Source organism: Seriola lalandi, unplaced genomic scaffold, assembly GCF_002814215.2.
Source record: "Seriola lalandi dorsalis isolate HSWRI2012SDOR001 ecotype SW California unplaced genomic scaffold, Sedor1 jcf7180002054585, whole genome shotgun sequence".
NCBI classification, from domain to species: domain Eukaryota; kingdom Metazoa; phylum Chordata; class Actinopteri; order Carangiformes; family Carangidae; genus Seriola; species Seriola lalandi.
This window is the reverse complement of record NW_019525138.1, coordinates 2,171,624-2,193,662: the sequence shown is the minus strand read 5'-3', so window position 1 is coordinate 2,193,662 and position 22,039 is coordinate 2,171,624. Positions and strand designations below refer to the sequence as shown.

General features: G+C 41.4%; 1 protein-coding gene and 1 long non-coding RNA gene across 3 annotated transcripts in view; one reads left to right on the top strand and one right to left on the bottom strand.

The window, feature by feature from the left end:
- ccdc57 (coiled-coil domain containing 57) overlaps window positions 1-22,039 on the bottom strand; it is a 34,590-nt gene that overhangs the window by 9,901 nt on the left and 2,650 nt on the right. The window contains exons 1-13 of one of the 2 annotated variants that reach the window (XM_023418986.2): window positions 21,282-21,351; window positions 17,666-17,770; window positions 17,362-17,484; window positions 16,412-16,555; window positions 14,671-14,779; window positions 11,143-11,244; window positions 10,721-10,878; window positions 10,570-10,644; window positions 7,360-7,560; window positions 7,101-7,259; window positions 6,771-6,933; window positions 5,438-5,530; window positions 1,824-2,106 (exon numbers count right to left, since the gene is read on the bottom strand). In XM_023418986.2, coding sequence (XP_023274754.1) covers window positions 1,824-2,106; window positions 5,438-5,530; window positions 6,771-6,933; window positions 7,101-7,259; window positions 7,360-7,560; window positions 10,570-10,644; window positions 10,721-10,878; window positions 11,143-11,244; window positions 14,671-14,779; window positions 16,412-16,555; window positions 17,362-17,444 — 1,570 coding nt within the window. In that variant the 5' untranslated portion in view covers window positions 17,445-17,484; window positions 17,666-17,770; window positions 21,282-21,351. Of the gene's footprint in view, window positions 1-1,823; window positions 2,107-5,437; window positions 5,531-6,770; window positions 6,934-7,100; window positions 7,260-7,359; window positions 7,561-10,569; window positions 10,645-10,720; window positions 10,879-11,142; window positions 11,245-14,670; window positions 14,780-16,411; window positions 16,556-17,361; window positions 17,485-17,665; window positions 17,771-21,281; window positions 21,443-22,039 lie in introns of those variants that run through there. The other variant, XM_023418985.2, reaches the window with a different exon arrangement.
- LOC111664411 (uncharacterized) lies at window positions 358-7,474 on the top strand. Its single transcript, XR_002761438.2, has 3 exons — window positions 358-696; window positions 7,163-7,289; window positions 7,391-7,474. It is a non-coding gene; the product is annotated as an uncharacterized LOC111664411 (long non-coding RNA).

Sequence of the window (22,039 nt, the reverse complement as noted above, 5' to 3'; positions counted from 1 at the left end):
CCAGCTGAGTATGGACATGATACCAGGTGGCAGTTTAAAGAACCATTCCAGAGGTTTTGTTCCTCAGTCCAATAAATCCTTTCTTCTTTCCAGCAGCCATTTTTCAATGAATCAATGAGGTGCTGGGATTTTCAACTCACCGACACCTGAAACTTGCTCAATATAACATAATGCATCATAATGAAAGATACATCAGCATTGGTTGTGGTGAAGCTACTTAAAGATAGAGTACGTGATTCTAATCCAATATACTTTGATTCAGTGAATATCTCCTCATGGTCCACTAGCTTTTTGTTCTGTGTGTCAGTGTGCTGAAACAAAATCCAGTGCACCTCCACAGCCCTGGCTCTGTAAATGAGAAACAAACAAAGTGGCTCGGACTGAGTCACACAGCCTTATTCCAGCCAATCAGCAGCAGGGGGTGTTCGTGCTCACGCACAGAACAAGGGAAAGGAGAAGAGAAGAGGGGAGATGGGGTAATGGGGGCAGTGCGAGCGAGAGACGGTAAATCTGACACATGCTAATGGATAGTGCCAATTTAAGGATTTCCAGGGGAAGAGAAGGAGCAATCTACCCCTCTGTCACCACCAGACCATGTGGAATGGGATGCGATTGCAATTTGCAACAGTGGAGAGACCTCTGAAAGCTGAGAGGCAGGAAGACAGATGAGGAGGTTGCTGTGTTTCTGCAAGACAGGTCAGTGACATTAGTTTTGATATCTTTCATAGAGCCAATAGGTCTGTAGTGTTTTTAGTCTATAGACTGTAAACAAAGATGGTTGTAGTTCCTGTGATGTCACTCACTCAGGGTGAGCTGCTCTGCCGTCGCCCTCTTGCCAGTACCTTACACCGCCCCTAACTGCCGGCTAATCCAAAAATGGGCAAGGAGCCCTCAATTATACATAACTTTAAGCCTTAATAAAAATGTAAACAAGCAAGTTATATAAACATTCTCCCCCCCCGTACAGCTGTCATGAAGGAGGAAATTAGATGTAGAGACCAAAACAGTTTTACAGCCTCAGAGATTGCTGTTTGGTTTTGTCCCGTCCGCTAATGTTTGTGACAGTTAATCCCAGCTGGCTGGTTAGCAAGCAGGTACCAGTGTCATATTTGTGTGTTTGCCAAGTTTTGCTGTTGTTGTGATGTTAGCTGTTGTGAATTTTGCTGCCTATGGGAAACCGTCTCGTCTTCTTTGCTTATTAGCTTTGCAGCAGCAGCTGTAGCCACAGTTTGCTGTCTTGTTGTTTGCTCTATAGTACACACAGAATCGGTGTTAGTCTTTATTCTTGGCCTAAATAATAGATTTTAACAAAGAAACGTTTAAGAGATTTGTATTTTAGGTTGACACGTCTTTGTCTTGAAGAACCTGAAACTGTTGAACATCTCTTCTATTCATGTCCAGTCATGATCCAATTTTGGCAAATCCTTAATAATTGGCAAGGTATTCAAATGGAAAACACACACACCAAATTCTGAAAATATCTGAAAAGGTCCATATCATCATAATTATGGGTAAATATCACATTCATTCATGTAAACTGTAAAGTTCACTTAACAGCCACCAGTATCATTACTAACAAGGGTTTTCTGAAGGTTACATATAAAACCTTTAAGATGATTGAAAACTGGACACCTTTGTGCAACTGATGAATTTACATGTCTATCTGAAGTCTGCTTATTGGTTTGAAAAAAAAACACAAAGTCTGTTTTTGTGAAAGTAGCTGCTGGTGCTAAACAATAAAAAGGTAAGTGTAGCTTGCCACAGTAAAAACAGTAATGACTGCATCAACCATGTTCGTGTAGGAGAGAAATACTGGTCCACACCTGCTGGGCTGACTTTGGAGGAGATGTCAGTGGATTGGGGAGGTGGTCCAGTGGTCATCTGAGTGTCAGCTGTAGGGGTGATGGAGGTGGCTGCAGCGGCTCCTGTATGCTGAATTAGCTGAGGAGCGGAGGTCTGTGGCTGGGCCTGGGGAGGGGGTGGGCGGTGGCTGAGACCCTCCATGTCTTTCCTCATCTGGGTGACCACAGCCCGCAGGATGTTGTTCTGCTCCTGCAGACGACGGATCTCTTCTGATGCCAGAGAGTCTACCTTTGGTGTGAGACCCTGTGTGTAGATAAACAAACACTCATGTCAACAGAGTAGTGTACTGTATGTATCTTCATCTTTCTGTATCATTTCTCTTCTGCTTTACTGTGAGTACTGCATGTATTGGAGGACATTTACCACATATTTGCAGCCCCTTTTTCAGGCACTAAAGAGCCAGACTGTATCTATCTGTGTGTTTACTAAAGGAACGCACCAAGACAGGTGGTAACATCTGGGGCATTATGAGAGCATTATAAAATCACTTTACCTGAGCCAGTTAGCTCATTTATTACGTTTCTTTCAAATGAGTTTATAGTCGTTCCAAATTGCTGCACAGGAAGATGTTGTAAAGTAGTTAAGTGCCAAAATGAACAACCAAATGTTTTCCAATGATATTTTTGGTGATATATTCTCTCTAAAGTCTGATCTGTTTCCTGCCTACTTGTTTTTTATGTTACAGAAACAGTTGCATGCAGGCAACTGACTGCACCATGGTGCAACAGCTGAGTCAGCAGAGTCAGAGCACCCACCGGGGGTAACTGATGCTGTCTAGTCAGCTAGGACTGTACCATAGATGATTTTAGCCCTGTGGGAACTCTAGCACTGGAGACATTTCCAGGTGATGTTACATTCTGACATGAGTGTGAGTCTACAGCTTGTTGCGTCACTGTGCTGAAAGTTCTGATTGCTTTTACAGACAGTTTTCATACTGACATGAAATGAGAGATGAAGTCAAGATGCGCTCAGGATGTTTCAGATTATAACAAAGTAAAGAGTAGATTACGTTTCTTTGGCTTTTCTGTCATCTGCACAGTCTGCAGAAATACCAGCTGTGAGCTCATCTGTATATGACGTTTGTAAACAGTCACTTTAGTTCTGTTCTTACTGAAATAACTGGTGGATTAGCTGTAACATCATAGATTAAACATGGCAGCCATAATGTTCTAACACTCTCAGAGAAAGCTGAAATGTGCAGGCTAATGTCTTTAGATAATAGGTCAACAAATACTTCACGCCTTGCTATGTGGAGCTTCATTCCAAGTATTTAGCTGGAGTGCTCTGTGAGTCACTTGACAAGGTTTACATGTACAGAACCTCGATGTGTTTTTCCTCCTGGTGCCAGTGGAGCTCACACAGGCTGGTATGTCGGGGCGCAACCGAGCCAGACCGAAAGGCCACCATACCTCTCAGGATGCTTGAGGAAAAGGCCAAAGGCCAAAACACGGGACAGCTCTAAATGCTCTCTTGGAGAACTATGTGGCATGAGCTGGATTGAACATACAATACCGCCATGTGACATATGGGTGTATGTAGGGGGTCTGTAAGAGGTTAGTTAACCCTGAGGATGAGAAAAAAACCTGCCAAGCATTGCCTCAAGGGTGATCCATATTGTCTGATAAAACACTACGAGAAAGATCATTTGCACATAAGTAACCATTACTCAGTGAGGTGTAACATGTGCTCCACAATACTGAGATCATGGAAGCAAGGAGAAAATAGTGCCAAAGCTGGCACTGCTCCTCAAGGAAAGAGAATCTGCAGTGGCTGAAGGAACTTCTTAGTGTCTGCATCATGATAATTAAAGCTACAGAGCAGGGGAATGGGACATTAACAGGAGTAGATTTCCACTCAGTCAGTAGTATGCCCTGTATGGGAGATGCGTTCAGGGAACAGCACTTGGTATTTCAAGTGTGTTTCCATTAACCTGCTTAATATGCAATTTGAAATTGAGAATTTAAAAACCAGTAATGGAAACGTGAATGTCGCAAAAACAATTTAGACACTTGCATGAGGTGGTTTTTCAGACAATTTGACAAAGCAATATTTCACAAAATTGAAAGGGAGTCACTTTTATCGCATTCAAGACGTGGCGCCTGCCGCGACATGCTGGAAATCGCTCATCGTTTAATTGGAATGATATCAGTGGAACATCACTCAGTGGAAACACAAGCCATTCACAATTGTGTTTTGTCAGATTTTCTAAAACTGTTTCACTTCTATGTTGAGCAAAACTGCGGCGGAAACTTGGCTACTAACAGGGATCATTGCTGGGAACACAGAACTGGTCTGGTAGATGGTAACAGCAAGGTGACATCTTGGCATGAGGATATTTTAAGAGGAAAGGTCATTAAATGGAAAAAATGGAAGTTTCACTGTACTGGGAATACTGGGTAGTGATTCAGAAAAGAAACGTAGAAGCAAAGAGAATGAGGCAAAACTCGACATATATGAACAGTGTGTTGCTTTGAAATGGTTACTTTCCTCTCTATAACTACATGTTAGTGGTTAACTTTTTTTCTCAGAGCCTCACCTTTATGTTTTTTATATCACTGCATAACTTTGTCATTCATGTTGAGTGAGTCAGCTACAGTCCGCTGCTTGTCTCAATATTTAAACCATGATTAAGATATAAACACATTTAATATACAAACACATGGGGTGACCTGATAGCTAAGTGGTTGTGGCGCATACCACCATGGTGTTAATTCTCGGAGCAGTGAGTCATCACACTCCAAGCCGGCTGGACCACTTGCTTGACGTCATACCCCTCCTCACTTTCCCCACGTTCCCTGTCTGTCCTCAATGTCATTGTCAAACAAAGGCATAAATATTCCCCAAAAATCATTAAAAAAACACATACAAACACGGGTTTGGAACTGAGCGTAGGTGGAGGGACACGAGACAGAACTGCAGTGTGCAGCGCAGCCTGATCACCACAACATAGACACATCTATCCCTCTCTCTCTTGCTTTCTCTCTCTCCTTTTCTCTGTCTCTCTCTGATGTTTTGTATTTTCACACTGAGCCACTGGCCCAGTCTCCTGATGGCCCTCCACTGTTGAGAATATTGTTGCTATAATGTGGCCACCACAACAATATTCTGAGTGTGGCCATCAGGAGATGATTATGGAACTATGGCTCAAAGTGAAAAAACAAAACAGCCTGATGTTCAAAAAGCCTGTTCTCCCTATGTAACTCTATATTTTCAGGCTTCTTATTTGCCGTGAGATTTGTTTGGGCAGCTTGACACGTGAGACAGTGTTTACGAGCGAGATTTAACAACTCTGCGCCTGGAAATTGACCAAAAACACGCAGCATTTAAATATTCTCAGTTACTTTCGTTCAACCAGTTTTAAAGACCAAATTACATTCATGGCAACGACCACTTGTATGAAGTAACACCCATTAAAAGACACCGCCTGCGGTCGCAGTGTATGGTGGAACACGTTTCATTAGTAGTTTCATTATTTAAATCTGAAACAAAGACAAAAAATACACAGAGCCCAAAACCCCTATGGCTCATCTGGTAGCGCTTATTAATACACAGTGGAAGGTGGATGTATCCTCACCTGCATCGCCTGGTCTCTCTCTGTTTTAACAGATCGTAGTAACACAGTCAGGTCCTGCAGCTCTTCTTCTTTCTCCTTCAGCTCTGCTGTTCCCTGACAGAGACCATCATTAAACCTGTGTTAGTATCATTATTGATTACATTATCAGCTTGGGCCTTCTAAGCAGGAGCACTGCTATTTCTGTCTCAGCAAACAGGCAAAGATCAATGCACTCACTGCAGCAGCATGCACTATAAACGAGTGGCAGGGCTGCTGTTTGCTTACCATCAGACAGATTTAATGACCCTTTTAATCACTGTTTGCATCTGGAGTCACAAATGTTGTAAAACAAGTGTGCTGAAGTAGTACAAACTCCAGAAACACTAGTAGTATAAAGAGCACTTCACTGTCAGAGCAGTGTGGTCTGGCTTGTGGCACACCCAGGTGCCAGGAGGCAGATACACTATGTGTCAGCACCAAGACATGACTGTTTCCTGTTTGCATCTGAGGGGAACTGTGTAACTAAGGGGAAGTGATATCAACACTGACTGCCTACGCATTCTGCTGAATTTACTGAGAATGATTCTGTCTAAAGAAAAGAATCCTCAGTTGACCTTTACACTACACCACTACAGACATCTAATGACAGCCTGATCAGTGCAGCTAAAAATGTATATAAATAATTGCATAATGCATCACTGCAAACTGACTTTTGGAATGAAAAAGAGTTTGTAGGGATGTCCTGATTTGTCCTGATCAGATTTTTTGGCCCCAATCTGATGGTGAAGATCCTCTTCACCTTATAAGATATTTATGATGACATATTACTAGATAACAAGTTATTACAACTTTTCTTGTCATAACAACACAGAACTCTCAAAACCTGTTGTTATAACAAGAAACTTCCATATGGTGATAAAACAAGAAAAAGGTCATGATTGATGAACTTGATGACATGCGCCACGGTGTTTTTGTATATTATGGCTGTAGGTTGCTTTTGTTTTTGTTTATGCACCTATACGTAGTCAGTGTGTGTGTATTTGCTATCAGTGACTGTGAATGACTGAGCACCACAGATGTTTAAGACAGCAGGAGCAACACCCACAAGGCCAGATACAGCAACTGACACTGTGACGGTGCGCTTCACTGTGTATCATCACTCTCTCATCAGCACCAGTACAGTGTCCCAACCTCTGTCTAAGACCCGCCTACTCTTCCTGACCACATGCTGTGTCCCATGAGGCAATATGCCTGTTTCCATGTCAAATTATTGTATTAAAATGTTCAGGTGCGCGCCAGTGGAGCAACATACACTGTGTAGAGTGGGGTTGTGTAATGTGAGTGAGGGGCTGACCTGATCTCTAGCTTGGGTCAGGTCTTGTATTAGCTGCTCATTGGCAAGGTAGTGTTCGGCCTTCATGTCCTCACAGCGTCTCTGCCACTCCAGCTCCACCTGGACACGCATCTGTTCTAAAGCCTGCTCTCTCTTTAACCCAGCACTCAGCTGCTGCTTGTACCTGACAATACACACACACACACACACACACACACACACACACACACACACACACACACACACACACATTTTATAAAAGAGGAAGAACAACAGATCAGGTGGTATAACTCATATCTTCAAAGCTACATAATCAGAACTAATGTTTTTTATCATATCCCTTCCTCTCACCTCTCCGTCTCCTCCCTGCTCCTCTCCAGCTCGGTCCTGAGTTTGGTTTCTCTCTCCTGCAGGGCGATCATCTCTGTGTCCTTGACGACCATCTCACTGGACACATCACTCATGTACTGGTTCCAGCAAGTCCGGGTTGTTTCTACCTCTGTGCAAAGCCTTTGAAAAAACACACACACATAAACACAGGTTCTCCAGTTAATGTTAATATGACGATGTTTGCTATTTTTGTCCTTTTTTCCACCAGTGTCCGTCTGACCTCTGGATTGTCTCATCTTTCTGTTCCACAGCCTCCTGCTGGTCGTCCTGTATGCGGCGTATCTGTGCAGTCAGAGCTTCCACGTTCTCCTGCAGTTCGACAATGTGTTTCTCAGCCTTCTGCAGCTGCTCTGTGTGGGCCTGACGCTGAGCCTCCCGGTGTGTGTCACACTCCTTCAGAGCCTGGACGGCATTCTTGTATCTTGACAAAAGTCAGTAATACAGTTAGATATTAAGAGACATTTAGATATCCTGCAGTTTTATGCACAGTTGATTCGGCTTTTATGCAGAAAAAATGCAGATTATCCAGCAGAAGGCAGCAGGTGACCACAAATTAAATGAAGGCTTTATCTATTTCTAATTTTTAATGAATTGTAATAACTGAAAACAAATTATAAATTGATACATCCTGCAATAATTTTGGTGTCATTTGAAGCACATATTTGTAACCTAGGAGGAATTCCTTATAGATAGATTTTGGGAAAACTGTCAGAGCTCCACCTCTGCTACCATATTTGACATGCTGAGTCTGTAACATACGCTGGATGTGTATAGCAAATATGGTCTATTTTGAAAGCTGTTTTAATGATTTATTAAAAAAAAAAAAAAACATGCTGTTGCACCCCTTAGTGGTGGCCTGACAAAAACATGAAACCAATTTTCTGATTTAACGATTTCATTTCTGCATATTTTCCACCATAAATATCATAAGAGAAGGATTCAATAAAATACACGGGATGGGAAAAAGTGAAATCCTCCTCCCTCAAGCAAAAAAAAATACAGATACAAAACCCGCCCCCTTTATGATTTATCGAATTATACTGCTGTCACAGAGATATTTTCCCTTTCTGAAGTGCACACATGTATACATGTGTGTACGTGAAAAGGTTACATGTGTTAATAACCAGGAATGCTGCTACTTTAGTGCATGTAGTGAGACGTAGAACAGAGTAATGATAAACTTGTTTTGTAGAGACTGTTACACACTCTTTGTTTGAACCGTATGAACCCTTTAAACGGAAACACCATGAAACACTGCACAGCTGGTGACGTGCCAGAAGACACCAGGCCATTTTGACAAATGTGGCATCACTGAAGAAGAAACAAAGTGACCAGGTTTTTGAAGTTACCAACAAAATGCACTGGTTCCATGCTGTCATGAGGCGGCAGCTGGAGCAAGCACATGTGGAAGTAATGTTTAGTGTATTTATTACAATACGTCTTATTCCTCAGATGTAAAAAGTGACAAAAAATGACACTCAACCAACCAATTACCAAACTGTCTGACAGTTTCACCCTGTCTTTGTGTGATTGTAAGCCTCGTTCTGATGAGTTTCACCTGCGTCTCACCCCTTACACCCTTTGGTCTCTGTGTTCCCCTCACCCTTGGTCAATTGCTCTGTTTTTTTTCCTCTATGTGCCTGGAAGTATCCTGTTTATGTTCCTTCTTGGTTCCTCTCCATGTTTCCTGAGGTTTTTGCCAGTGCTTCTCCCTGTCGTTAAGTTTTGGACATTCTTTGTGGTTATTATAATAATACCTGCACTGCACACACACCTCCCTGCCCTCGTGTGTGTCTGTACTTGGTTCCAGAAATCATTGAACAGTAATACCAAACTGGCTTTCTGCAGAGGACTGTGATATACAGTACCCCAAAGATTAATATACAGCAGTATAATAATGTTTGGAATATCAATTCAAATATTAAACTATGCTTTTGATATGATGTTGTATTTACAATTCCAAAGAGACTGAAACTTCTGTCAGTGGCTACATGATCTGAACAAAGTTTTTTCAGAAAAGAATTAGGGCTTCATCTAAAATATGTTATTTTTTTAATCTAACTGATTAAAAAGGCTCCATTCAGTTATCAACTACATTTACAACTGCAAAATAATGCCTCTTTTGTAAATACTACTGAAAAGCAGCTTGACAACTTACATAAACTGAGAACTCTCTGTAATGATCTTACTGACAGCACTGAGTTTATTGGAACTACCCAGAGGGAGTGGGGTTAGGAGTAAAAATAGTCGACTGTTATGTAAATAACCTCGCTATATATCCTTGGTGTTGGTGTGGATACTCATAAAAAAGCACAAAGGATCAATTACCATCAGATCCCGCTGTGTTGGAAGATTTGAATAATTAAAGAAGGTTGGAGACTTTCATTTGTCCGACTGCCAGAAGCCTGAGGCAGACGCCTTACCAGCACTCTCCCTGTCTTATCATTATTATTATAATCATTATTATCATTAGCAGTAGTAGTAGTAGTAATAAAGGACTTTGATGGTTGGACGGCTCGATCCAGCACCTGGTGGATGAGGCGTGTCCACGTTACATAGAGGATGGCACAGCCTCCCATTTCCTGCTGGAATCTGATGCTAAGACAATCGATGGTGCTCTCCCAGGGCGGAGCTCCAGCAGGTAGAATGCTGGGCTGAGGTGAATGGTGGACTTTGGCTCGGAGCCTGTTCCAAACATCATCCAGTCATCCCTGATGTTTTCTTTTCCACCTTTGGCTGGATGCGCTCCTGTTGTTATTGCTGTTGCCACAGTGAATGTCTCACAGGAACTCTGCTGTCCATGTCCCATCAAAATACAAAGAGCTGGAAAAGTAGTGAGTTTAGTCTTATCCAATATTCAGACATGAGCTGCGGTTATGTAATTTTCACCAAAGGAAGGAATTAGTGGATAAAAAATCATCTAGAATCACCTCCTCGTGGTTATTTGGTTCAGTTTACATCCATTCATATATGTCGTGAAAACTTTGAAGGAATTAAATAAAAGGTATCAAGTGTATTTTGTCATAATTAGTATATGAAGTCTTGGGTTATGGCCGGAAACCTTTGACCACATAAATCTTAATCACTTCCTTCTTGAGTCCAAGTGAATGTTTGTGCAAAATTTGAAGCTGTTTCTGCTCATGAGAATGACAACTTCGGCGTGAGCAAATGATGGTTGTCTGGACACAGTCGCTCCATCGTTTTTACCCCTGCTGCTATTGGCTACAGATATTTAACTGAAAAAGAACTTTACACATTCTGAAAATAAGGTGTAAATGTCACCAACTCAGTCTCAATAACTGAAATGCCTTTTTTTTCTCCTTTCTATTGCAAATGTAGAGATTTGTTGTCACTTTCTGTCTCCATGCTCTACAGTAGCTGCCTATACTAGCAGCTGGCTCTGACTGCCTGACTGTTATTAATGACTCACTTGTTAATGCTGTCATAATCCTTCTTCTTCAGCTTGGTTTCCATCCAGTTCACCTCATCCACCAGCTCCTTTATCCTGATAGAGAGGATAGTCAGCACACCTCAAACACATGTAGATACACACACACACACATTACAGGTGCATACGGTACCTGTGGTCCTTGACATCAGTGAGGTCTTTGATCTCCTGGTCTTTGAGTTGCAGCTGGGTCTGTATCTGCTGACAGAACTCCTCACGTGCTCTGAGAGTCTCTGTCGCCTGAAGCTGAGCCTGACGGTGAACTTCAGTCTCTTTAGACAGCAGCTTCACCTTACCAAGGACACACACACACACACACACACACACACACACACACACACACACACACACACACACAGCAACAAATAGTAATTAGGTGTGAGAGACTGCTATGGAAAGATTAAGAGTTCAACAAGAAACTGAACATGACTCTGTCATAATCTATTTAGAGTATTTAGATTTAGAATAAGACTATACAATACCATGAGTACTATGCATATATTATATGTTGTTACATGTGTTTACAGTGAGATATCGTCCTTTAACTCTCCTCACCTTGAGTTCATGAGACAGCACCACAGCACACATCTCATCCATTTTCAAGTTGAACTCATGTTCCCGCCGTCTGAGCTCACCCTCAAAAGCTGCTGTCATCTCCTGTTGGGCAGATGAGAGAGATTAGAGATGTTATATCAAATTGGTTGTTGTTTCCAAACTTAAATTAATTCACAGCTCTAATCCAGAAAAGATGACTGCCCTCTCACATAAAGATTATCCAACATTTTCAAATGGCAGCAGTGACAGACAGTGGCTGGAGTGAAGGGTGATGGAAATTAAGCCAAACACAAGAAGTAAAGATCCTTTTTGTGTCAGAAAGGAAAAGAATTCATAAGGAATGTGATTTTATGTTTGAGAAACACTTCACTGCCGCAGAATGACACTAAACAGATGGCAGTTTTTTGTTTGTTTACCACCTAGGAAGTTATTACAATTAATTTGACTACAGACACCATCTTCAATTTGCCATTATAACAAAGCAGGAGGTCAATGAGATCAATGTGTCCTGGACACCTTTTGTTAGTTTTGTTTGGACTTTTCGCACTTCCTGTTTATTTTGTAATTGATTTCCTTGGGTGTAGGTGTTTTTGCTTCCTGTCTTGGTCCTGTTTCTGTGTAGTGATTGTCTGCCACTGTGGTTCCCTGTGCTTGTGTTTCCCATGCAGCGTCTCCCATGTGTTGACTGCATTTGGGTCCAGCTTTACCCCTCAAACCCTGACTACCCTTACCGTTGTGACACAATGGGCTCAAATGTGAACATATTCTCATCTACTGCATCTCTAACATATGAGATTAGATTAGAATAGATTAGAAAGTCTTTTTTGTCTCAGAGGGGCAATTTGGTTTGCAACAACTTGTTTAAAAACCCAACAGCTGACAGGACAAATGACCTCAAATACCTATTTGATTTGGCTCCTAGGGAAAGTGCCAATGATGCTGAGGTTCCCAACCAACAGATCATTGCAAAAGTTGAAAATGAATTTAAGAGTGATCTGTCAACGTTAAAAACCCCTCAGCGCTTCTCAAGAAGAACAAGATCCATATAGGGCTGAATAAAAAAAAAATCTAAGATCAACCTTTATATTTGTAGCTTGCTGCGTGATGTGTAAAATGTACTGTAAACTGCAGTGACTCTGCATAGACTGTAACTGCCTGGTCCGTACTTGAAACACAATGACAGTTATTATTTATGTCACAGTTTAACTCAAGACTACTCATATATCCAGCTATCATCTCATCTATGTTACTTTATAACTTAATATAACACAGGATGTCAGCTGACTCTGGCTATCTCTCAGTGAATACAGAGATCACAGCAACGAGAGTTGCAACAGTTGATGTTGATGAGATATTATCTCTGGCTGTGGATGTCCAACAGTGTGTGGCTTTACTTTATTCAGTCTGTCTCCACTAGGGAGCGAATGCTTCACTAACCAGCTGTCTGCACTTATCAGACTGATGTCAACACAAACACTGCAGATGAATTAGTGAGCTGACTTTTACTATCTGTCCTGTCTGTGCTCACAGTGATAATTAAAGTTATATCTTGGTTGAAGGATCTGCTGCTGACATTCCATGTGTAGTTGTATGGATTTCCATTTATATTACATTTAAATTTACATTAACTCATTTGGCAGACGCTTTCATCCAAAGCAACTTACAAGTGAGGGACATCACTAAAGCTTCAGTGCAGTGGGAGACCTTGCTGTAAGCACTAAGTATTACATCTATTCAAAAAGTGAAGGAGATAAAGTGAAGGAGTGCACTGTTGGTGCACTGTAAGTGCTAGTTAGGGTGTTAGAGATGTTAGGAGAGGAGGTGCTCTAGAAGGATAGTGAGGGATGCCCCTGCTCTGAGAGCATCGGAGAGAGAACCATCTGTAAGAGTTTCACTGTGTGTGAAGGAAGGTCCACCAGAAGAGCATTGCAGTAGTCGAGGCGAGAGATAACCAAGAGCTGGGTGGTGTACTGAGTCAGGTAAGGCCTGATTCTGATGTTGTATAAAACATCATGGTCAGATGACAAACATGACACCCAGGTTTCCTACAACCTTGGTTGGGGTATATTGATATCGTGATACTGAGTGGCTGGGATGACTAAGAGTTCGGTCACAGAGAGGTTTAGTTGAAGTTGGCATCCATTCAACCATGTGGATATGACCCAAGGCATATTGCAAAGAGGAGGGCTCCCAGTAATTCTTGGTGCGGTCCAGTGGGGAGGGGATGGGATAAGGACTTTTGTCCTTTGGGTGAGTAAAGAAGAGAGAACAAGAGAGGGAGACATGGAGAGAAATGGAGTAGCTTTTTATACTTTCACTCTGATTCACTGAGTGTAATCTCTGTAAACAGAGTCCAGATCAGAGAAGAGAGGAGGTGATAAGTTCCTGTCAGTTATTTCAGCACTAAGCAGGAAGATCTGCAGGCACTACCCAGGCTGAATAGCTTGACCTTTTGGATATAAAATGTCATCACTTCATTTTATCCTTATAGAAATATGAGTTCAATTGTGAGTTAAATAGCAGACGAATTCATGAGTTATGGCCAAAAATGCATTTTGTGAGGTCACTGTGACCTTGACCTTTGACCACCAAAATCTAATCAGTTCATCATTGAGTCCAAATGAATGTTTGTGCCAAATAGGTGTTACTGAGATATCATGTTCATGACAATGGGACGGACGGACAACCTGAAAACACAATGCCTTGACTGTCGCGGAGGAATAAAAATATAGACAGTAAATCATTTCCATGTGTCGTGTCCAGTGCTGCTGTGCACCTCTGTGTGTGTGTGTGTGTGTGTGGACACAGTAGCAGGAGGACGATGATGAATCTTTTCCCTCCCTGAGCCAAAAATGGCCTAAAAGATTCATCCTCACCTGTTCGTCACTCAGTGTTATGACCTGATCATCTTACCTGACGGATAAGTGGACACACACACACACACACACACACACACACACACACACACACACACACACACACACACACACCCACATCCACACCCACACCCACACCCACCCACACACATACTTGTGCATGTGCTGTGTGCATGTTAATAAAGCCCACAGATACAGACAGCGGTCAGAATCGGAGTGAGGGCTCTTTTGTCTGGGTTCATCCTAAAGGTCTGCTGCTGCTCTCCTCTGAATGTCTGGCTGCTCTGCCAGTTATTTATTGCTCTGCAGTGTACAGAGGATGCTGTGAAGAAGTGTAACACAAGACTTGTCACTGTGTAGAGTCGCTTTGTGATAAAGCTGTGCATACTGTACGTGTCAGTAGCCCAGTATGTCTCATATCCATGAATGGCAATATGTTTTGGAGGGAAGTAGCAGAGGCCATAAAAGGTCTTATTCAAAATGATGAATCATAGATCAACATTGTGGCACACAGTCATCAGATTGGAACAGTTTCTGGTCTTCTGAAGATATAAAAGTGTATACATGTGCGTGTGTGTTTGTGTGTGTGTGTGTGTGTGTGTGTGTGTGTGTGTGTGTGTGTGTGTGTGTGTGTGTGTTTGTGTATGTTCACCTGTCTCTGTCGGGTCATCTCTCCCTCTACTTCTTGTATTCTGCGCTGCAAATCCCATTTCATCTTCTCATACTCCTCTGTTTGCTTGTGTATTTCACCAGCCATAGAGCTACCACACAGACACACAGACACACAGACACACACACAGACACACACACACACAAAGAAAAAAGAACACAACAGTGACTGAGTAAACTACATGTGCAGAGACTAAACACTGACACTGAGGTGATTACTAAATCCCTCTTAGAAAAAAAGCTATTACTCCAACCCAGCTAACATTACTCCTGTAATCGCTGACAAATGTCTACCTACTGGGACAGTTCAACCAAAGCAGGTTTTTCCCAACTTACCCCCCGTGGCATTTAGCCATGCAGATAGTTTATCTCGGGTGAGTATTACACTGGTACAGCAGCTTTCTTAACCAATGTTGAAATGTTGAAATTTTCCAAAGCCCCGGAGCCCCAACATCAAAGACAATTTAAGACTAGAATTACCACCCTGACTCCATCAATGCAGAAGCTTTTTCTTCAACTTGAAAAGTAATATATAAAATCTTAAAGAAGCCTCAGCTGTCCAGTGAAGGGATGCAAGGATCTGATATGTGACAGGTTCTCTAAACTCTGTGTTCAGAGTGAACAAGTCAATTTTAGAGGGTAGGAAGCTAGAAAACTGAAACAGTAAAGTAAAATGTATTATAAACGTATTCATATGTATATATAATACTCTAGAGAGTAAAGAAAATGTACCTCTTATCTGCACTCATGTGGATTTCCTCAATCTATTTTGCACCTTTGACTGAGAAACTTGTGCAGGTTTAAATTTTCCATGAATCTTTGCAATTTTACATAAGTTTTTCTTGTCTTTAAAACCTAAATCTACTCCACACTTCACATAGATCATTGAACTCAAAAATATATCAAATACAATTTAAATATCTCACAAACTAAAACTGACTCTGGCTATAAATCAAAATAGGTAAATCTTTTATTATAAAGCCACTCGATTAAAGTGATGCAAACAAAAAGCCTGTGCTGCCAATCTGGAGTGATGACTGGTGTGTTGAGTGATGTAGCAGCTGGGCAGAGTGATGGTTAACACTGCTGCCTGAATGTGAGTCACTGGGCCTGAAGCCCAGTGACTCACATTCATGCATGTAGTACTTTCTGAGCAAATTGAAGTGATGAGTGAAATACAAAAAAAATAACTGACCCTCACACCTGTGGTGCAAACAAGGCCCCACCCTCAACCCTCAACCATTGCATCCTATATGAAAAGGTGGGATGGTCCTCCTTAACAATTAGAAGGGAGCAGCATTGTATGTTATTTATTTATAAGTCTGTGCCTCGTTACCCCTGCTCTCTGGCAGCATTCAAACACAACACTTACATATAAATATGAAGTTACATTCTCTTATTTCACTGGAACATTTTAAAAGACTGTAAATGGCACATGCTTTTTTTTTTATATGAAAGTATATAATGTACATCTGTGAATTATCTGTGCGTCCATTTTAATCCCTGCGAATTTATGTGTCTGTCTGTGTATAAACTGTCCACAGATCTCGATCTCAATGAGACGACTGGTTAGATAAAATATTAAAAAACTCCACCCTCATCTGCTATCACAGTGACAGGCCCTAACCCCTAAAACCAACACTGTCCGGCACATCAAAGACTCACTTTGCTGTCAAGGTTATGACAGTAAACTCAGAATGTGACTTGTCTCTTTCTTGGCTCACCACTTAAGCTGGTCCAGCTGCAGCCTGTGCTGAGCAGCACTGTCCCGACTCCTCCTCAGCTCCTCCTGCCTCTCCTCAGCCTCTCTGGCCCTCTGCTCCTCCAACTTGGCGACCTGCGTACGGAGTTGGCTCAGCTCCTCCTGCCTGCAAATGACACCAGTATTTCAGTATTAGCTGATTTAATTAACACAGTCACTGTGTCTTCCTGTGCACACCTTCTGGATTTAATATAATGCATTTCCAAGGTGAGCTCTGCTTCCACAAAGTCACCCTCCCTGCATCTTATCAGCATAGTGCTTCATTTCATGTTGAGGTGTACGACAAATATCAACAAAGGAACAGGGAGTAAAATGATCAGTTGATTGATCAAATTGTCAATCAACAGACAATTAATCATTTTAAATTATTAATAATGATGATAATAGGAATAACTGAAGATCATTTCACATGACCCAAAGACTGCCATGCCTCAGATAAAAAAACCAAACATTTTCTGGGTCAGCACTGACTGTTTTTTCAGTTTCTTAAATATTATCTCTTAAATATGTCTTTTATCTCCTGAGTTAGCGTTGTTGTTATTTTTCCCATGAAGAAAATCTTTGGATTTTCCAACAGATTTTACCAACACTTCTAACTCATCTGTCTTGAAGTTAAGTTCTTCTTGTTGTTTTTGTTCCATTTTTGTACGTTTCAATGAGAAACGTACAAAAAGAGTTATAAAAATACCTAGATAAGATGAGACAAGTAGCGTCGGTAGCTAGGAAACAGACATAAAGGTTGATGTTGGATTTAGTATTTAGGATTTCCTAACCTGAGATGAAATATGATTCCTTAACATAGTTAGGATTCATTTCTGTATCACCAAATTAAGAAAAACAATATCTTATACTCTTCCTATCTTCAGACTTAAGATATGCAGTTTCTGTAATTCGGCCCCTGATGAACTGTACCTGTTGTGCTCCACAGTCAGAGCTCTGGTCGTTATGACGTCGTATCTCTCCAGCTCTCGGTCTCGCTCCTCCAGGATGACCATGTTGAACTGGAAATCTTCCTTCAGCTGCTGGTAGTGTTTTCTGACAAATACAAAACAGCTGACTGGTTATCACTGTGCTCAGAAAGAAAGACACGACCTCATGTAAGACCTGTGTGTATGTTGAAGGACTTGGCCTAAATGGACTCCTGGTGTCGTCATCATTAGAAAATATTTATTTTTTGTTACTGGTGTGACCAGCTGGTCCTCATCTTTACACAGACCTTTAACAGTTCTCACTGAAGCTCCACAGTCATCCCATTTCTCAGTCCTCCATCACTGGCCTGAAGGAATGTCGCCCTGGTGTTGGCCCATCTGAAGGACATATCCTGTTTGGCCACCAAGCAAACAGGTAGGTGGATGATGCAGTGAACCTGAGCTACACTCTGCAACACCTCTGCTCCCCAGGGACATATGATGTTTGTGGATTTCAGATTCCACACCATTCTACCAGAAGTCTTCCACTGTGAGCTCACCCAGCTCACTGTGTCCACAACCACCTGTCCAATGACTTCCTGACAGACAGGAAGAAGTTCTCCTCACAGCGCTTCTCCCTCTGTACAAACAACTGCACTGCAGGAGACACCCCTGTTAAACTCCTGAAATCTGCAGACGACACAGGGATCACTGGCCTCATCCAAGACGTTGATGAGTCTGCACACAGACACAAAGGTTGAACAGCTGGTCCTCTAGTGCGGTCTTAACAACCTACAGCTGAACACTCTTAAAACTGTGGTGATAATAGTGAACTTCAGGAGCAGCCCCCCAACAACTTTGTATTCTTACCCAGAATCTCTCTTACTTTTTTCTGTTCAACTGAACAAACTTGATGTACATTGCTCATTTCACCCTGATGAACGGCACCTGTTCATAAGGAGGTTAGTTAGATACATCATTAACATAATCTACATATATGGCCATATAAGGCTGCCTGTTCCACTAAGTTTGTGGACTCATTTCATTCAAAAAATTTTTTACCAAGGAGGAAAAAGAAGAATTTCACACCATGAAGCTTCATGTCTGAAATCAGCAAATACAAACTGTATCAAAAGTGGTACTAAAGGACCTTAAACTATAAGAAAACATTTATACAGCTGTTGATGACTTGACACAGTAGCACCAGACTGTAGCATAAAGAGGAATGAACTGACGTGAAGGTAGACACTAAAAATGTCTTTGTAAAGCAGCTCATGACTAATATGAGAAGCATCATGTGGCACTGACAGATATTAGATGAGAGTATTTTATAGTCAACAATAGGAAATGTTACACTGTACGGTGCAACAGAGGATGATACTGGACACAGACACTGACTCAGCTGCCAGACTGAGAGAATGTTCCAGAAACTACTGAAATAATAAAGTTGCTTTGCTGAAATATGGCAATAAAGATGATCAAATCTAGAACACCTTTCAGTAAATTGGGTCTCGACCACTCATGAATTTCATTCATACCTATAGTAAAGAAGAACACTCAGAATGAGAGAGATTATTTTAAACCACTTGTATAGGGGTGTCGTGTGGCGTAGTGGTCTAAGCAGGCGCCCCATGTGTAGAGGCTACAGTCCTCGCTGCAGTTGGCCCCGGTTCGAGTCCCGCATCGGACGGCCTTTACTGCATGTCATTCCCCCTCTCTCTGCCTCCCCATTTTCTGTCTCTCTCCACTATACTGTCCAATAAAGGCACAAAAGCCCAAAAAAATATACTTTAAAAAAATAAACCACTTGTATATAGATAGATAGCCTCTCCCTTCTGATGCCAGGATCAGAAGAGACTAGCATGGGGACTGCTGGTGTCGTTGTGTTCTGAGTAGGGGTTATGTTCTGATTTTGAGCCTTTCATAGTCTTGATTAAGTGTCCTGTTGGTTTTGTAAATCTATGCATTTGGTTGTTTTAAAGAGTCTTGTGTGGTTGATTTGGGTCACTGATGGAGTGTTGTGGCCTCCATAGGGCCGCCCAAGGGTGGGGGCGTAACAATGTTGTTCTTGCACAAGGCTCAATGTTATTAGAACTGTGTGCAAGTACACTGACAGCCACTGCAAACTGGAGTCAAATGCCAATGAAGCTGATTCTGATTCTAACAGAACCTGTTGACTTGAATTTCAAAAATCAGTTTACTTTTGAGTCAGATCTTTTTGTTTTCTATGTTCAGACTGTGAGATATCTGTCCGCACCAGTACAATGGAGGTGAATAGGATTTAGTGGGTGGTGCTGACTGCACTGAAAAATGACAATTAAACATTTCAACAGAAACGTGTCTGCCCAGATAAAGTCTGCTGGTCACTCCTGAAATCCCCACACCTACATTGTATTAGGCTGGAGGCAGATATCTCTGACACACATTTCAAAACCTGTACAAATAAAACTAAAGCTATCTGCTTTTGTAACTTGGCTCAACCCTGTAAGAGTTCAAATGTTCAAGCTGGTGTTGCATTATAACAATATCATTTCAATTTACAGGAGACTTGATTACATAACCTTTCCACACACCACACACACAGGTGAGTCAATTCTACTAATAAAGCTGTATGAAAAAGTTTGGACAAATCACAGATTCTGCTGATTTCTGAAGCGAAAAGAAAAATATGTAAAAAAAAAAAGAAAAAAAAAGAAAGAAAAACAAAGAGGGAAGAATGGATTCTAATGAAGTTCAATCAGGAAGACTACTTCTACGTCTCATCTCATTCACACTTCCCTCTCTCTCCGCTACCCGTAATCAGCTGACCATGAGCATTATCAGTCGTCCTATCATATTTTGCCACAATCCCAATCATCCAATCATATCGTTTCTGTCAAACTTTAAATCTGTTCTCTATTCTGCTGTCAGCTGTCATTTCAGACGGATTGCTCCAACCTTCCTTCTCCCTTTCAATGCCAGCTTCACATCCAGCATCCTGCATCCTGCATGAGTCCATCTGAATCCATCCTCATCATTTTTCTGGTTCTCATCATTTCATCTCTCGACCACCAGCGTATAGGCCCCTGGGGCATTTCCTACATTTTGCACAGCATCTCTTCCCCTCTCCAATACGATTACATCACATCGGGGTCTAATTGCCAAAGACACTCACATTTCACTTTTCTTGTTTTATACAGGGCATTACAGCTTTGCTCACTCAAAAATTTCCGAGTCCTGAGTCCCAAGTCCCAAGTAACATTCTGACAGGACAGAGAAGCAGCTACAGCTGCTGGCAACGTCTCATCTCACTGGGCTGCAGAACAGACATTTGGATTTTTTGAATGTTGACCAGATACAAAGCAACAATTGAAGATGCCACCTTGTGATTGACATTTTTCATCATTTTCTGAAGGCCATATACTAAAAGAATAATCAAATAATTGAAACAATAATCAACAAATAAAGTGATAGTGAAAATAATCATTTTGCAACGTAATAACAAACTCATCTGGAGTGAAATAAATCAATTTTCTGATTTATCACAATTTTTACTTGACTGATCCAATATTCATTCTTAAATTCCTGAAACCAATCTTTGCATTTGGACTTTTTCTCATTAAACATGTATGTACATACAAATCTGCTCTAAATGTTCTGCATGTGCAGCGGTTATGTGTTGTTAATGGTTCAGTTAGCTTTACACAATTTTAAATTTAAAGGTTGTTTCCTTTAGTGTTGCTCACTTTAAGCTGCCAGGATGAATTTCGAGAAGTGTTTTATGCAACACTGATATTTAACTGATGTAACTATGGAACCTCAGTGTATTTCATTGTTGATTTTTCAAAGACAGACTGGGCTCTGCTGCTAATCCTACATTAAACTTTTCCAGCAGAAAGTTCACATTTACTGTTATTCTGAAATGAGGTGGATGGAGGCGGATACCTGAGGGAGGAGCACTCTTCCTGGGCCTTTTTGAGGGAACTCTCCAGCTGATGAACCCTTAAAGCCTGGAGCTCCTTCCACTCCCTTTCTTTACTGGCCAGTTGGGCGTCCAGGCTCAGTTCACTGTCCCCATCTGACTGCATGGTGGGACTAGGATATACCTATGAACCACAATACAGGTCAGCATGCATTGAAATGCACAGTAATCATTTAGTTAGCTTATTTTCTATAGCAATGTTTGCATTATGGACCGACCACACCCCAAGAAAATTATATTTTTCTGTCTGTTGTTGAAGGTACAAGTCTGTGAACATAAACATTTATGAAGTTAACAGTGACTCCAAAGGTGTTTTTCAGCAAGAATCATCCAGTCAGTTAGCATGAAATTCTGTCATATGCACTGCTAACAGCACTTCTTCAGAGAGCCTAAGTGAAACCAGAACATCTGGATTCTGTTCCAGAGTAACAAAACCTCCCCCAAAATCGACATTTGTAGCTATGCTAGTAGTTCAAAACACAGTGTTTTCTCTACAGTAGGTCTTGTAGATTGCTTCATACTTTTTGATAAGGATGGTAGTTTTTTGAAAATTGATCTGAATAGTGTTGTTTATTCAATATTTAAGCTTTTAGCAGCCATTAAAGAAAACACAATTTTCCACAATGCCCTAGACATTTGTGAACTAAATATCAAGTCAAGGTGTCACAGCTCAGACATGTCAGCAGGACAGACATGTCTTAAAAAAACAGAGACTGCAACT